At 47.2% G+C, this 16,043-nt stretch overlaps 1 protein-coding gene across 1 annotated transcript in view; it reads right to left on the bottom strand.

Moving 5' to 3' along the window:
- The window catches only part of LOC311148069 (signal peptide, CUB and EGF-like domain-containing protein 3), a gene marked incomplete at its 5' end in the record, with an annotated part of 110,512 nt that overhangs the window by 54,764 nt on the left and 39,705 nt on the right, over positions 1-16,043 (bottom strand). The window contains one exon of the mRNA XM_084184964.1: positions 13,035-13,160. Within this exon, the coding sequence (XP_084041090.1) occupies positions 13,035-13,160 (126 nt within the window). The remainder of the gene's footprint in view (positions 1-13,034; positions 13,161-16,043) is intronic.

Here is a 16,043-nt window from a genome sequence, read left to right as displayed (position 1 = left end):
AGTTACTTTTTGCAACCAGTCAGTTAGATTTTACTGAATGAAACAAGATATGATGATATACTGTAACAGCAACATAACAAAATGCAAGATTGTTGGCATGGAAGCGTTGACACAGGAGAATACAAGAGTTCATAATAATTTCGGAAAAATTACGAGCCAAATAACATTCATATCACCAGAGGAGTGGTTTCAGCAGTGCAGACTGCGGAGGTCACAAAATGTGGGGGAGATATGAGACATAGTCAAGAGAAGCAAGAGGGGGTTGTTTAAAGGTGTCTGAAGAGTTGGTGTCTCAGTTCACAGTTATCTTGCGTGGCAGAAGACGGAGCGGAGGGCTCACGGTTTGAAAGCCTCCAACTGTGCAGCACTAAGCCTGAGCAGCACACTCCTCTGGCAACTGTGGTAACCTGATCCACCTGGGGCAGAATACCTGTCGATGACGAGCGTCTGTCAGCCCCTCCACTGAAGGAATGCCACGAGAGGGGGGATCGAGGAGGGAGGAGAAGGAGAGAAAAGAGGGAGAAGAAAGGGAGGGGAAGGTGAGGGAGGGAGGGGAGAGGGAGGGGAGAGGGAGGGAGGGGAGAGGGAGGGGATCCACTTGAATCCTAGTGAAGTGCAGCACACAGCAGCAGTCTGTACAGTGGTATCTCCGGGGGCTTTGCTTTGCCACAGGGCATTGCGCCGTAGACTAATGAGTAGATTCTAACACGGTAGGTGCTGACATAGCATTTAATCCCACTGAGACTTCATTGTGCCTCTTACTCTATGTAAGATATTACTAAAGGTGTTCTGAACTCTCTGTCTGAAGCCAACTGAGACTACACCCAATCAGTGGTAACAGGACAACATCTATTCATTAACAACTTGTTAAAAACGTCAGAGCACACCGGTAACTACATGGGGTTTGGACCATAGAGAAACCAGGTGTAAGCTCTTTTAAATGTACAGCATCAAGCCACCATCTTATGGTGGGGAAAAATACTTAACAGTATCACATTAGGGACCTTTGGGGCCATCCACTAATCTTAGAAAACCTTTTCAAATGGAAGGTCTTGCACAGTGTCATACAATATTCCATACAGTATATTTTTATTTAACCTTTATTTAACCAGGAAGTCCCATTGAGGTCAGAAGATCTCTTTCCCAAGAAAGGACCTGTCTATGGCATTAGATGTTAGTCATGTTACTTGCCAGCCCAGCATTCCCTTTGCGTGACAGTGCCTTGACTCTAGGCCTCCTCCTCCCCTGGAGACCTGTGCTCTGTCCCTGACAACGGACAGCGCTGGAACCCTATCCATCCCCATGCTCGACACATCAATAATCTGCTGTATACACAAGGCTTTTTTTAATAAACTGTCATGCGAAACTAATTTTCTGTCTATTTGTCCAGTCTAAGAAGGCCTCTGGATGAAGTTTCCTTTCTGGGGGAATCTCAGCCTAGCATAGTTAGAAATGAAACTTCACTCTGTCCTCCTCTCTTTCACACACAAACACACACACACCTCAAACTCCTGAGTGATGTCAAAGTGGAACCTAACTAGACAGAAACCTCTGGGGTAGCTAAGTGGGTTAGTGGCGTGTGACCACAAGTCTAGTCCTCTGTTCTCACACTCCATCAGCACCGTTGCCTCCCTCCTCTCAAAACAATGTCATCATGTCACTCAGGCCCACTGGGAAAACCTGAGCACAAGCGCCATCCAGGTGACGTGTCTGTCCCTGCAGCCTTGAAAATAGATGCTAAATAAAGTTAGTGTTATAAGGACAGACTGGAAGGTCTAGGAAGGTTAAAGAAGTTGGAGTCATTTCAGAGTGTGCTCCATTTGAGCAGAGCTGCAATCCACCCCAGCCTCAGTGTAGCTGCTTTGGCTTTGACTTGACAGAGTCTTTCTCCACAGTGAGAGAGAGGGAGAGCGGCAGGGGTAACACCTTTCAGCTTAGCTGCAAGGAATCTGCAGCTGCACCTTTACAGATAAACTGTAAAGCCAAACACCAAACGCCCAAATACACACACCAACACAAGTGGGCTCACACACAAGCACGAGCGCACACACATATACACACACAAACACACAAAGAAATGCACTCATGACACATGCAAAAATGCACACCAAATACGCAGTCAGCCTCAAAAAGGAATTATCTTTCCAAACCCCCAGCGCATTAATGATGGTTTCATTTCCTGATTCCTTCATCCCTCCAAATAAGGCATCGCCTGTCAGTAGATCTCTCCTGTTTAAATAGCTCCAATAATTGCCTGTGTTTTGTGCTGGGCAAGGCTGGCATTCAAAGCAAATATTTCCAAGCGGAAAGAGATTCTGGCACGGCCAGGAGAAGTGCTCATTTTATTTGGATTTAAAATGTAAAAATAAAAAAATGTGTAGAGGATGGAATAACGTCTTAATGAAGTCAAAAGGGCTGCCTCAGTTTGGAAAAATTAGACATCTCTCCATTCTATCCCTCGATTTGCTGTAAGGAGGAGAGGGGGAAAGGGAAGATTAAGAGATTGGTTGTGTTTGCGGAGGCCATGTCCGCTGGTTTCTTAGATAGCCTTGACTGTATATATAACATTTGGCCTTGTGCTGACCTTTGCAGCCATGTAAACATGGCGGTTGAGTTACAGAAACTCCTCAACCCGTATTTTGGAGACGCGCTCGTCTTTTTTCTAAAAGGGTTCAGTGACTCTATGGCCATTTATTGCTGACCCAGCACCGGAGTTTTGAGGAGAAAAATTGAAAACTATGTGTATCTCCTCCTTAGTGCTGACCAAGATTTGTGTTTCTACAGACCCAACCGGCAGACAGACACAGACAGACAGACAGGAAGGCAGGCAGGGTGGCAGACAGACAGATGTCTTTGTAGTCCAGACCAGAGCAGACATCCCAGAGACATGAGGAGGTGAGACCGAGGCCGGCCATTCACCCTGTTTGTGCTTTTCATTTACAGGGGTTTAAGAAACACACACTCCCTAATAAGGCAGCAATCAGAGCCAGGCTGAAGGCAGCACACAAACAGCATGCTGTGTTGCCTGAGCTGCTCCGGTAGGTGAAGGAGACATTATGAGGATAAACATCCCTTTGGCTTCGCTGAGCATCGGTAGATGGGAGGGAGGAGGGACATAGAGAGCTAGTCCCAAATTAAAACAAGATCCTTTCTCTTTTAAACAGGATTAGAGGATTTCCTCTCCATTGCTGCTGGAGTTCAATGACACAATTCCTTCTCTCCACCCTCTTTACTGAACAGTGACCACGGCGGCAGGTTTGAACCGAGCCGAGACGCTCTGAGAGGAGCACTCAGTGCACACAGACACTGGCCACATGTAAAGAAACACTCAGCGCTAATCAGGCACGTCAGCAGAAGGATGCACAAGTTGATGTGTTGTCTGAGCCCACGCATGCTCTCTGTCGGTTAGGTGGGTGGGTAAGAAACTGAACTCAGAACAGTGGGAGTGCTACTAGACTAGAGATACTTTGTGTTGCTTAGTCAATGCACTTCCTTAGGTTAAGCCAATGTATAGTGTTGTATGTTCAGGTCACTTTAATCAGGCTGATTTATACCCTGACTAGCGTGACTACAACACACAAAAACAAACAAGGCTTTGCTTAGGCTGCAATTTGATTCTAATTCAGTGGAACAGCTTGTTGTCATACTAACACGATATAAACAAAGCTAATGCTGCTTTGATTGAAACCCAGCCTCAAACGATGCACTCGTCACTCAGGTTACGATTTTTGGTAAATATACACAGAGAGAGCCTGAACTCCCACTGTCTCACATGGTTATCCCATAAATGAAAAATGAGCTTTGGTCATACCAAATGGTATTCCTCTGTTCCTCCAAAAGAAGTCTGGAAGTATTTAAAAAACAAACCCCAGGATGTGTGTTTGGGGTGGACAGGCTGGTGCCAAGAAGACGAGAGGCCCTGACGTCTCCTGCCTGACGGTTGGCTGTCTGCTTACATCCGTAAAGCCCAATCCCAGGCTTGAGTTTCCCCCCTGCCAGTCAACTCAGCTGGAATTGTTAATTTCATGGTGGATGGGGACAAACAATCCTGAGGGAGAGAGAGTGTTGATATCCTCTTCAAGAGCCAGCTAATACACCAAACCCAACTCCTCCTCCTCCTCCCTTACAACTCCTCACTCCACACTCCACCCTCCATCTCCCCTACCTGGACTGTGGAAAGCCTCCATGCCCAAACCTGATCTGGGCGTGTCACAACAACAGCAAATTGATTACACGCTGAGGAGAGGAGAGTATCTGATGAGACGGCTCTGGGTATCTGCATCTGCAATGGAGAGATGTTGGAGGAGAGCGGAGAAGAGGTTTATTACTAAGCGCCTAGAGAGCCTAGACTTTGTGATTTCCCCTGGATCAAACCAGAGGAGTGATAGCCTTTCCTCTGAGCCATGCTAGGAGAGTAGAGGGGTTAACCAGGGCATCATTATCTGGGCTCCCTCTCAAATAGCCAACAGCTTGACCCACATGATGACCATAGGGGAACAGTGAGGGTAAAGTAATCTCCTCATGTCTGTCACGATCGTCGTAGTAGTGAGTAGACCAAGGCGCAGCGTGTGAAACAAACATGACTTTATTTAATTAAAGTATCAAACAAAACACGACTCGTGAAGTCCACGGTTAACAATACCGACACGGAACAAAAACCCACAACACCCAAGGGAAAACATACAGTTTAAATATGGCTCCCAATCAGAGACAACCCACAACAGCTGACACTCGTTGCCTCTGATTGGGAGCCACTCTGGCCAACATAGACATAGAACAACTTAGAATACCCAACATAGAAAATGAACACATAGAATGAACACACCCTGGCTCAACATATAGAGTCCCAGAGCCAGGGTGTGACAGTACCCCCCCCTAAAGGCGCGGACTGCGACCGCGCCTCAACAAAACCCCAAACAGGGGAGGGCTGGGTGGGCATTCCTCCTCGGAGGCGGCTCCGGCTCCGGCCTTGACCACCACCCTTCCATAATTCCCCCGTAGCGCCCCTGGTCCGGTCTGACCCCGCTGGCTGGATCTGGACTGGACATTGACGGAGCGGATTGCTTACGCTCCGTTGTGGAGCAGCTGACCGGTCTTACCAGGCTGACGACTCGTACCCCGGGCTTGGTGCGAGTAGCAGGAACGGGCTGAACCAGGCTGACGACTCGCACCCCTGGCTTGGTGCGAGTGGCAGGAACGGGCTGGACCAGGCTGACGACTCGCACCCCTGGCTTGGTGCGAGTGGCAGGAACGGGCTGGACCAGGCTGACGACGCACACCGTAGGCTTGGTGCGTGGAGCAGGGACAGGCCGGGCTGGGCTGTCGACGCACACCGTAGGCTTGGTGCGTGGAGCAGGGACAGGCCGGGCAGGGCTGGCGACGCACACCGTAGGCTTGGTGCGTGGAGCAGGAACAGGCCGGGCTGGGCTGGCGACGCACACCGTAGGTTTGGTGCGTGGAGCAGGGACAGGCCGGGCTGGGCTGTCGACGCACACCGTAGGCTTGGTGCGTGGAGCAGGAACAGGCCGGGCAGGGCTGGCGACGCACACCGTAGGCTTGGTGCGTGGAGCAGGAACAGGCCGGGCTGGGCTGGCGACGCACACCGTAGGCTTGGTGCGTGGAGCAGGAACAGGCCGGGCAGGACTGGCGACGCACACCGTAGGCTTGGTGCGTGGAGCAGGGACAGGCCGGGCTGGGCTGACGACGCACACCGTAGGTTTGGTGCGTGGAGCAGGAACAGGCCGGGCAGGGCTGACGACGCACACCGTAGGCTTGGTGCGTGGAGCAGGGACAGGCCGGACAGGGCTGGCGACGCACACCGTAGGCTTGGTGCGTGGAGCAGGGACAGGCCGGGCTGGGCTGTCGACGCACACCGTAGGCTTGGTGCGTGGAGCAGGGACAGGCCGGACAGGGCTGGCGACGCACACCGTAGGTTTGGTGCGTGGAGCAGGAACAGGCCGGGCTGGGCTGTCGACGCACACCGTAGGCTTGGTGCGTGGAGCGGGAACAGGCCGGGCTGGGCTGTCGACGCGCACCGTAGGTTTGGTGCGAGTGGCAGGAACAGGCCGGGTCGGGCTGGCGACGCGCACCGTAGACTTGGTGCGGGTGGCAGGAACAGGCCGGACCGGGCTGGCGACGCACACCGTAGGCTTGGTGCGTGGAGCAGGGACAGGCCGGACCGTACTGGGAACACACACCACTGGCTTTAAACGGGGATCAGGAACGGGCCGGACCGGACTGGCAATACACCTCAGTACCTCTCGCCGTGCCTCTACGACTTCCTTCCCTCCTCTCGCCAATGGCTCCCGTAACCCGGTGGCCTTCTCTCCTCGTCTCCTATTTCGCCCTGTGGCAGCCTCCTGCTGCCCAGTCGCCCACGCCGTGTGCCCCCCCCTAAAAAATTATTGGGGGTGCCTCTCGTCCGTCCGACGATGGTACTGCTGACGCCGCTGCTCCTCTCCTGCCTGGGTCTCCCCCTTCATAGCCCTCCGGTACCGGACGGCCTCCTCCTCGGTAATCTGCCCCCAACCGAGGAGGACATCCACCAGCGTCACCTCCTGCGTGTGTTCCTGGACACGCTGCTTGGTCGTTGTATGGTGGGTTTTTCTGTCACGATCGTCGTAGTAGTGAGTAGACCAAGGCGCAGCGTGTGAAACAAACATGACTTTATTTAATTAAAGTATCAAACAAAACACGACTTGTGAAGTCCACGGTTAACAATACCGACACGGAACAAAAATCCACAACACCCAAGGGAAAACATACAGTTTAAATATGGCTCCCAATCAGAGACAACCCACAACAGCTGACACTCGTTGCCTCTGATTGGGAGCCACTCTGGCCAACATAGACATAGAACAACTTAGAATACCCAACATAGAAAATGAACACATAGAATGAACACACCCTGGCTCAACATATAGAGTCCCAGAGCCAGGGTGTGACAATGTCCAAATACTATCTGTCAAGATCTAGTCAAGTGAGGGGTGGTGATGGGGGAGGGGGGTTATCACACTACCATTTAAAGTTTAATAAATGCACTTAAAAGTGTTGCATCAAAGGGTGCGTGCTTCAAAGAGTGAGGATGGAGCGAATCAACGTGAGGCTCTCTGATGATTGCACTTTCCCATCAGCCCCCTGGTCAATAATACATCAGGCTGAATCCTGGCAGTTTGATTAGCCAGCCTTAGAGCAAGATCCCTGGGGATTAGAGGTACAGGCTCAACCAAGCGATCACTCAAAGCTGTCACAATAGAGTGTGGAGAAAACAAAGCTTTTCCACTTAGTCAGAGGGCTGTTGCCATGGGAATGGGATTATCACATAAGAGAATAAGGACATTTCATGCAGCTTTGGTTTGAGGTTGAAATAGAAGAACAGTGAATACTTTGACTATAGTTCATGCTCTTCACTGACAGAAGATGACTGAGGATAATCATATTGTTATTTGAACGTAAAGGCTTTATAAGCAATGGTATTGATATTGTGCCCTCTTGACTAAATACAGCTATGTGAGTCTGAGACCTGAGGTACTGCTCCTACAGAGAGAGAGAGAGAGTGAGAGAGAGAGAGAGAGAGAGAGAGAGAGAGAGAGAGAGAGAGAGAGAGAAGAGAGAGAGAGAGAGAGAGAGAGAGAGAGAGAGAGAGAGAGAGAGAGAGAGAGAGAGAGAGAGAGAGAGAGAGAGAGGGTTTTCTGCTGGGGCCAAAGGTTAGTAAAGATGTCATTTGTGGTTTGGTAGCTATAAATCCATCAGGGTGTATTTATACAGATGTTAATGATACAGTTTTTTGCATCACATATCCCTACTTGAGCAATTCCAATGGACCGTACCAATGATAAGAATGATTTAGGGTCTAGAGGACCTAGAGGACCTTATAAAAGAAAACACATAGCTCATAAATGTGGGGACATTTGTACCTTAGTGGGGAATAATGGACATCATGCATTTGCTTTTGATTGTTATGCGAATGTGTGTGAACGAATTGAATTCAAATCCATTTTTTCCCCTATAGGCAGTGGTGGAAAAAGTATCCAATTGTCATACTTGAGTAAAAGTAAAGATACCTTAATAGAAAATGACTCAAGCAAACGTGAAAGTCACACAGTAAAATACTACTTGAGTAAAAATCTAAAAGTATTTGGTTTTAAATATACTTAAGTATCAAAAGTAAAAGTAAAAGTATAAATCATTTTAAAATCCTTATATTAAGCAAACCAGATGGCACCATTTTCTTGTTTTTTTAATATACTGTATATGAATAGCCAGGGGCACACTCCAACACTCACTCAACATAATTTACAAACGAAGCATTTGTGTTTAGTGAGTCTTACAGATCAGAGGCAGAAGGGATGACCAGGGATGTTCTCTTGATAAGTGTGTGAATTCGACCATTTTCCTATCCTGCTAAGCATTCAAAATGTAACGAGCACTTTTGGGTCTTAGGGAAAATGTATGGAGTAAAAAGTACATCATTTTCTTTAGGAATGTAGTGAAGTAAAAGTAAAAGTTGTAAAAAATATAAATAGTAAAGTAAAGTACAGATACCCCCAAAAACTACTTAAGTAGTACTTTAAAGTATTTTTACTTAAGTACTTTACACCACTGCCTATAGGCTACTTTTTAAGAGCATAAATATTCCTTCTGTCCCAACATCATTATGAACTAGGTGTGGTAATTCAGTAAAGGCCTTTAAAAAAAAGCAATTTAGCTCATAAAGAATATAATAACATTGTTTCCGCTTCACTTCTTCACTACAGTGTACCTCGTCGTAGAGATCTCAAGACATCAGTGACTACAAGAGCACACCATAAGGTAAATTATACAGTGACCGACAGCGGCATCTTACTCCACATGCACAGATTCACTGTGCTGTGACATCACATTGCTTCCACCTGACTTCCTGATGTCTTTGTGAGGTGTGTAGGGCTCCGCCGCCTGCCGCTGCCGCTGCCGCCCAACATCATTAACACTGCTAGAGCCAATTACCAGGAGTCATGTGGTGCTGGCCGGTCAGTGGGGGCCAGAAGAACGCCTCGTTGGCAACTCCTGCCTAGCCCAACCCGGCCCCTGGCCTGACTAGCAGAGACAGCAACCCCTGCTGGCTAAGGCCAGGGCAGTGTGACAGAGGGCAACAGGAGGAGAGGAGCCAGGGCCGTGTGACAGAGGGCAACAGCAGAGGAGAGGAGAGGAGAGGAGAGGAGAGGAGAGGAGAGGAGAGGAGAGGAGAGGAGAGGAGAGGAGAGGAGAGGAGAGGAGAGGAGAGGAGAGGAGAGGAGAGGAGAGGAGCCAGGGCCGTGTGACAGAGGGCAACAGGAGAGGAGAGGAGAGGAGAGGAGAGGAGAGGAGAGGAGAGGAGAGGAGAGGAGAGGAGAGGAGAGGAGAGGAGAGGAGAGGAGAGGAGAGGAGAGGAGAGGAGAGGGAATCAAAGCCAACCCAAACATGTGAATCATCAACTTCAGGTGTTAAACAATAGATTTTCTGTGGGTAAAGGCGAAAGGGACTTGGCTCTATGTGAACTTTGGAGGATCAGATCAGGTGGGTCTAGGAGTGAATCACTCACTGATTACACTCACTGTCCCGTCCAGGTGTCAGTCTGCTCTCCAACCCACTACCCAGAGCCTCAATTAGGTCTGAGCTCCTCTGGGCAGCAGCTGCACAGCCACTCCAGTTACAGGCCAATATAACTAATCTTATCGAAGGGGGAACATGAAACCCCCACCAATGCTTCTTCCTATCCTGTTTCTGTGGTAAGGATGAATCTCTTAGCATTCTGGAGCGGGTATGTATAGACGGTATTCTTTCCAAATCCTCCAAGCTCTCATCCAACCCACAAGGCCAGGGTAATTGCTAGGAAAGAATAGGTGGCGCTCGAAGGGCTAGAAACCTTTTCAGAACCAATACATGCCTTACCAACTCAAAATAGTTTATCAAAATAATTTATCGCTAATTACGTTTTACTTTTGTTAATCGTTCAATGTGTGCAAATAAAAAGATACATCTGTTCATTGAATGTGTTATTGCACTGACTCTATGGGAGGTAAAACGATTCAAATGATTCAATGATGATTCATCCACTTGTTATTCACATCTGTGGGGGGACTAACTACGGCATATTACCAGTAAACCATGTGTAATGCAGAATGACAAGGACTAGCTTTATACATCTAAATCCATGAAAAGACGCTGAGACCTGGGAGGGAGTGTGAGAGAAGAGAAAGCAGGGTTAGTTGGATGATTTCTCTGCCTGCTGGCCAAGAGGGCATCTGTGAAGAACACTGAAGTAGAACCGTGGCAGGAAGATTCATAGGATGATACACACATAACAAATCATCCTCACATGAACACACACACACTAACAAACAATTGAATACAGAACTATGTGTGTGTGTGAGTATGTGCAAGGGTGCGTGTATGCAAGGGTGTGTACATCTCTGTGTGTGTGTGCGTGATTGCGTGCGTGTGTGTGTGTTTGTGTGTGTGTGTGCCTGCACATAAAACAAGTATATGGATGATAAGATAGAGGGAAATATATCAAAGGGATTGATGGAAGCATGGCCTGAAGAGGCAGCAGGCCCACAACCGCAGATACTCCAGTTACACACCTGCATGCAAGGGATGAGCTCATCCACAGCATAGCAAATTATCCACACACAAATAAATGGGCCATGCTAAATGACTTGGAAAATAACCCTGCTTGTTTTGAGTTAGGAGAGAGATAGCGAGAGAGAGAGAGAGAGAGAGAGAGAGAGAGAGAGAGAGAGAGAGAGAGAGAGAGAGAGAGAGAGAGAGAGAGAGAGAGAGAGAGAGAGAGAGAGAGAGAGAGAGAGAGGAAAAATAGTGAAAGACTCTTTCAGTTCTTTAAGGGCATGATAAATATATATGAGTAGTTGTTGACTTTTCAAGCCCACAGCATGTATACAATGTTGATAAGTAAAGTTGTAGGTTGTGCTGATAAATAGTTTATCTACTGTTTATGTTAGTGTGTTAGAAAGAACACACTGATTTAATTCACCACCAACACATAATCACTCTATCCTACACCAATGAAGCATTTTGTAAACCAACAATAATACAGAAAGAGACAATGATTCACAGAGAAGAGAGAGAGACATCTGTCAACACATAACCTGTCTATGACAGATTAGAGTAGTTATACCAAATCACACTTGTTGCTATTCTCATTCATGGTCAACACACAGCAACAAACAACATCAAAGGTTCAAATGTTTCATGATGAGGTTCAAATCAATGTTTCTGTCTGAGGAGAAGCCAGGTTTGACTTGGGGTTTTGGAGCAGGGAGAGGGAGCCTGTGGGAGAGGGAGAGGAGGGAGAGCAGAGATGGTAGAGGGAGGGAGAGAGGGAGGGAGTGGGAGACTGTGGAGAGAGGGAGAGAAGAATAGAGGGGGAGAGAGAGGGTGGCTATGTTTAGCACGTGAGCAGAATTACACTCCCTTAATTTTGTAACCTTTTAAGTTAAATGGCCTCCTGTAGCTCAGTTGGTAGAGCATGGCGCTTGCAACACCAGGGTTGTGGGTTCGATTCCCACGGGGGGCCAGTATGAAAAATGTATGCACTCACTTACTGTAAGTCGCTCTGGATAAGAGCGTCTGCTAAATTACTAAAATGTAAATGTGTGCTCCAAGGGGATAATATGAATGGCACACTGGTGTAATATTAAGCCATGAGAAAGTCTGGTCCACTTACAGCTCACTCAGAGCGCTGAGCCCAGGGTCAAGCTCTTCATAAATTCAGGCTTTTTTCGCATGTGGAAAACAGAAGTTGTGAGAGCATAGTCTACTTGCTATGTGGGACCAGGAAACATTTGCAAGAAGTGAACTACAGTAGTAGCAAAGATTTTTATAACTAACCCAAGGTAGACCAGAGCCTGTCTTTTCAATGGGAGCAAATTAATCATAGTGGGCAGAACGAGCAAGAAAGTAGGCAGAGTCAAGCACGAGCTAGTGAGATACTATTGGCGCGTTCTCCCACTGCCGGTCACAGTGGTAGTGAGTGGAAGCGCCAACCGCATGCTTCACATTTATGCATCCAGTGAAATATCTGGCTCATTGTTCTGTCTGTGGTAGTAGTCTAAAAGTCACACATTAGCCCTGACAAATAAATGATCCCGGCCCCAAAGCCCTTTTTTGAGGTATGATAGACATCCAGTCTGGGAGATAAATTCATGCAACAACATGAATTATGTCAAATTCAATATTTAAGACTTGGACATGTGCAAGTAAACCAGGCATTTCCTACTCAGGGACCTTATGTGTGCTACAGTAATTTATACTGAACAAAAATATAAACGCAACATGCAACAATTTCAAAGACTTTACTGAGTTACAGTTCAGTGAAGAAAAACAGTCATTTGAAATAAATAAATTAGGCCCTAATCTTTGGATTTCACATGACTGGGCAGGGGCGCAGCCATGGGTGGGCCCCCTTTCTTAGACGATCCCGGATGTGGAAGTCCTGGGCTGGTGTGGTTACACGTGGTCTGCGGTTGTGAGGCCGATTGGACGTACTGCCAAATTCTCTAAAACAATGTTGGAGGCAGCTTATGGTTTGAGAAATTAACATTCAATATTCTGGCAACAGCTCTGTTGGACATTCCTGCAGTCAGCATGACAATTGTACGCTCCCTCAAAACTTGAGACATCTGTAGCATTGTGTTGTGTGACAAAACTGTACATTTTAGAGTGGCCTTTTATTGTCCCTAGCACAAGGTGCACCTGTGTAATGATCATGCTGTTTAATCCTCTTCTTGATATGCCACACCTGTCAGTTGGATGGATTATCTTGGCAAATTTGTGCACAAAATTTGAGAGAAATAAGCTTTTTGTGCATATGGAACATTTCTGGGATCTTTTATTTCAGCTCATGAAACATGGGACCAACACTTTACACGTTGCGTTTATATTTTTGTTCAGTATAGTTCTCTCCTTGAGCTATCCAACAAAGTGACTGTAAGGACACAAGGTCATAAATCTGTTCATCAGAAAACACACACCAGGACGCACTCACACACACTCACCAAGGCAGTTGTGTCCGTCGTGTGCCAGGCGGAAGCCGTCATAGCATGTGCACCTGTAGTTCCCCGGGATGTTGATGCAGTCATGGACACAGCCACCGTTGTACTCACTCGCACACTCGTCTAAATCTGCAGGGAGGAAGAGACAGAGGGACAGGTTATGAAATGAGTAAGGCCTATGGGTTAGGACTACGGGATGTTAATGACTGACCTGCACCCCACCACCCAAGGTTTCGACTCAGCATATAGCCTGAGAGGGTGTTCTTGGTCAAATGAAACAGAGATTGGTATGACAAACTTTGCTACTTGTAAGACATGTTTAAGGAGTATGTTATTTCAACAATTGTTTGCATTCAGGTCAGAAACGTTGGTGCATGTATCCCTCATGAAATCTGCATAAACACTACAAATCCAAGAGCAGAAGACAAAAAGGAAATATACATTAACACTAAAGATGAGAATAGAATGAATCAGTGAGTGGGTGTGATGGGAGTAAATGGGTATGAAACAAGACCTGGTGTGCCAAAAGAGTGTGATATGTGTAATGTACTATAAATACTGCCACACAGACACAGTAAGTCAAGTTGACTCAACCTTTAGAGGCAGGCAGAGAGGGTACAGTAACTGTGGATGGGGAAAGTGAATTTGTCCATGAAGACAGGGAGATAACAGCTGAGATATGATGGGTGTTAGGAGAGAGAGGCAGAGAGAGAGTGAAAGAGAGACAGAGAGAGACAGAGGGAGAGAGAGTGTGAGAGAGAGAGATAGACAGAGGGAGAGAAAGACAAACAGAGAAAGATAACTAGAAAGAGATACTTATTTTCTGGCCCATTTAGGGCCAACAATCCGGGTGCTTCAGCTCCTCTTTGCAGCTGCCTGGTACAGATTACTCAGTGCTTGATTTGACTTGACAGCAATGGGCTGAGCCTGGACCAGTGCACTCTCCCTTTAACTCCCAGAGCAGCCTGTCACCTCAACGTTCTGCTGCTGATGTCACACAGGAGACATGAATGCCAGTCTCACTCTCATCTACCCTGGGCTAAGAGCATCTCATCCCCTCAACGAGTGGAGGCTTCCTCCCTCTTGTTCACAACACTGTCATTTCTCAAGATCAACATGATTCTATCCACCCAACTCCATTGTTCAGTCTGTTCACTATTCAGTCTGTTACAGACCAATTTGACTCATTCACATTGAATGCAGCACCATCAAATTCCTATCAAACAGGTGGATTTACTCCATGGGCAATACCAGTGAGATAAAAACTAAATAATGTTCTAGGGGTTAAAAGAAAGAGAGATTGAGAGAGAGAGAGAGAGAGAGAGAGAGAGAGAGAGAGAGAGGTCTATGTGATGACTTGGACAGGGGACTTTGCTAAGAGGCACTGAGGCATGATGCAGCTGCAGTGGTTCCCCTGCTGATGGACTAGACTAGATTGAATGGATAGAATGGTTCTGAACAAGCCTGGCAGCCTTTCCTGTTCCCTGCTCTCCCTGACAACCTCCCTGGCATCCTGAGACAGAGGGTGTGCCCTGCCAAGGTGTGTTTGCCAGCCTCATGTCTGCCAGCCTGCCAACAGGAGTCTCAGTGCAACATGTCACCTGAGACCACTCTAAGGACCAAAGTTCCCTCCACACACCGTGAGTCAGGACCCATCAGCAAGTACCACATCTAGAACATGAATATTTATTATTCTTCTCTTTCCCTGTTTTGCTTTATTTCTCTCATCTCTCAGCAGAACTCTAAGGACCTATAGTAGCAGGGTATAAATACTGTTCCTGTGCTTAACAGTCTGTGACTGCTTACATTTTATAATGGCATTTTAATGTTGAATACAGAATGCTCAAGCTTGGTGTTATTGTATGGGTAAACATGCAGAGAAACAGGCAAAAACATGCAGTAAACAATGCAGTATATATCCAAGCATTACCTATAGGGCTGTGTGTGTGTGTGTGTGTGTGTGTAGACGTGTTTAACTATACTTTGACCAACTGGGGACATTTTGTTGGTCCCCACAAGGTCAAATGCTATTTCTAGGGGGTTTAGGGTTAAGGTTATAATTAGTGTTAGGGTTAGAATTAGGTTTAGGGTTAGGGTTACGGGTTAGGGAAAATAGGATTTTGAATGGGACTGAATTGTAAGTCCTGACAAGGTTAGCTACGCAAGACTGTGTGTGTGTGTGTGTGTGTCAACACAACAACTGTTCGTCGGGAGCTTCATGAAATGGGTTTCCATGGCCGAGCAGCCGCACACAAGCCTAAGATCACCATGCGCAATGCCAAGCGTCAGCTGGAGTGGTGTAAAGCTCGCCGCCATTGGACTCTGGGGCAGTGGAAATGCGCTCTCTGAAGTGATGAATCACGCTTCACCATCTGGCATCCGATGTACGAATCTGGGTTTAGCGGATACCAGGAGAACGCTACCTGTCCGAATGCATAGTGCCAACTATAAAGTTAGGTGGAGGAGGAATAATGGTCTGGGGCTGTTTTTCATGGTTCGGGCTAGGCCCCCCTTAAAAAGGAAAATCTTAACGCTACAGCATACAATTACATTCTAGATGATTCTGTGCTTCCAACTTTGTGGCAACAGTTTGGGGAAGGCCCTTTCCTGTTTCAGCATAAAAATGCCCCTGTGCACAAAGTGAGGTCCATACAGAAATGGTTTGACGAGATCGGTGTGGAAGAACTTGACTGGCCTGCACAGAGCCCTGACCTCAACCTCATCGAACACCTTTGGAATTAATTGGAACGGCGACAGCCAGGCCTAATCGCCTGGCATATAGTGTATACTACCAGTGTGTACTCTAGTGTGTACAATTTCAGAATGAACTGAAAAGTAACACAGGGACAGTATATTTGAACAGCTATCCTAATATCTCAATTTCCACACTTCTTCATCCACAAGCACAAGGCCTACGCGTCAAATGTTATGATAGCAAAGGCTGTAATTCCATCTCAGCATATACAAGCCATTGGCCCATGCTTTGCCAAGGTTTAAGGTGTTTGTTTCAGT

This window comes from Coregonus lavaretus (genome assembly GCF_964263955.1).
Source record: "Coregonus lavaretus genome assembly, chromosome: 20".
In the NCBI taxonomy this organism is placed as follows: domain Eukaryota; kingdom Metazoa; phylum Chordata; class Actinopteri; order Salmoniformes; family Salmonidae; genus Coregonus; species Coregonus lavaretus.
This window is presented reverse-complemented; position numbering and strand designations above follow the sequence as displayed.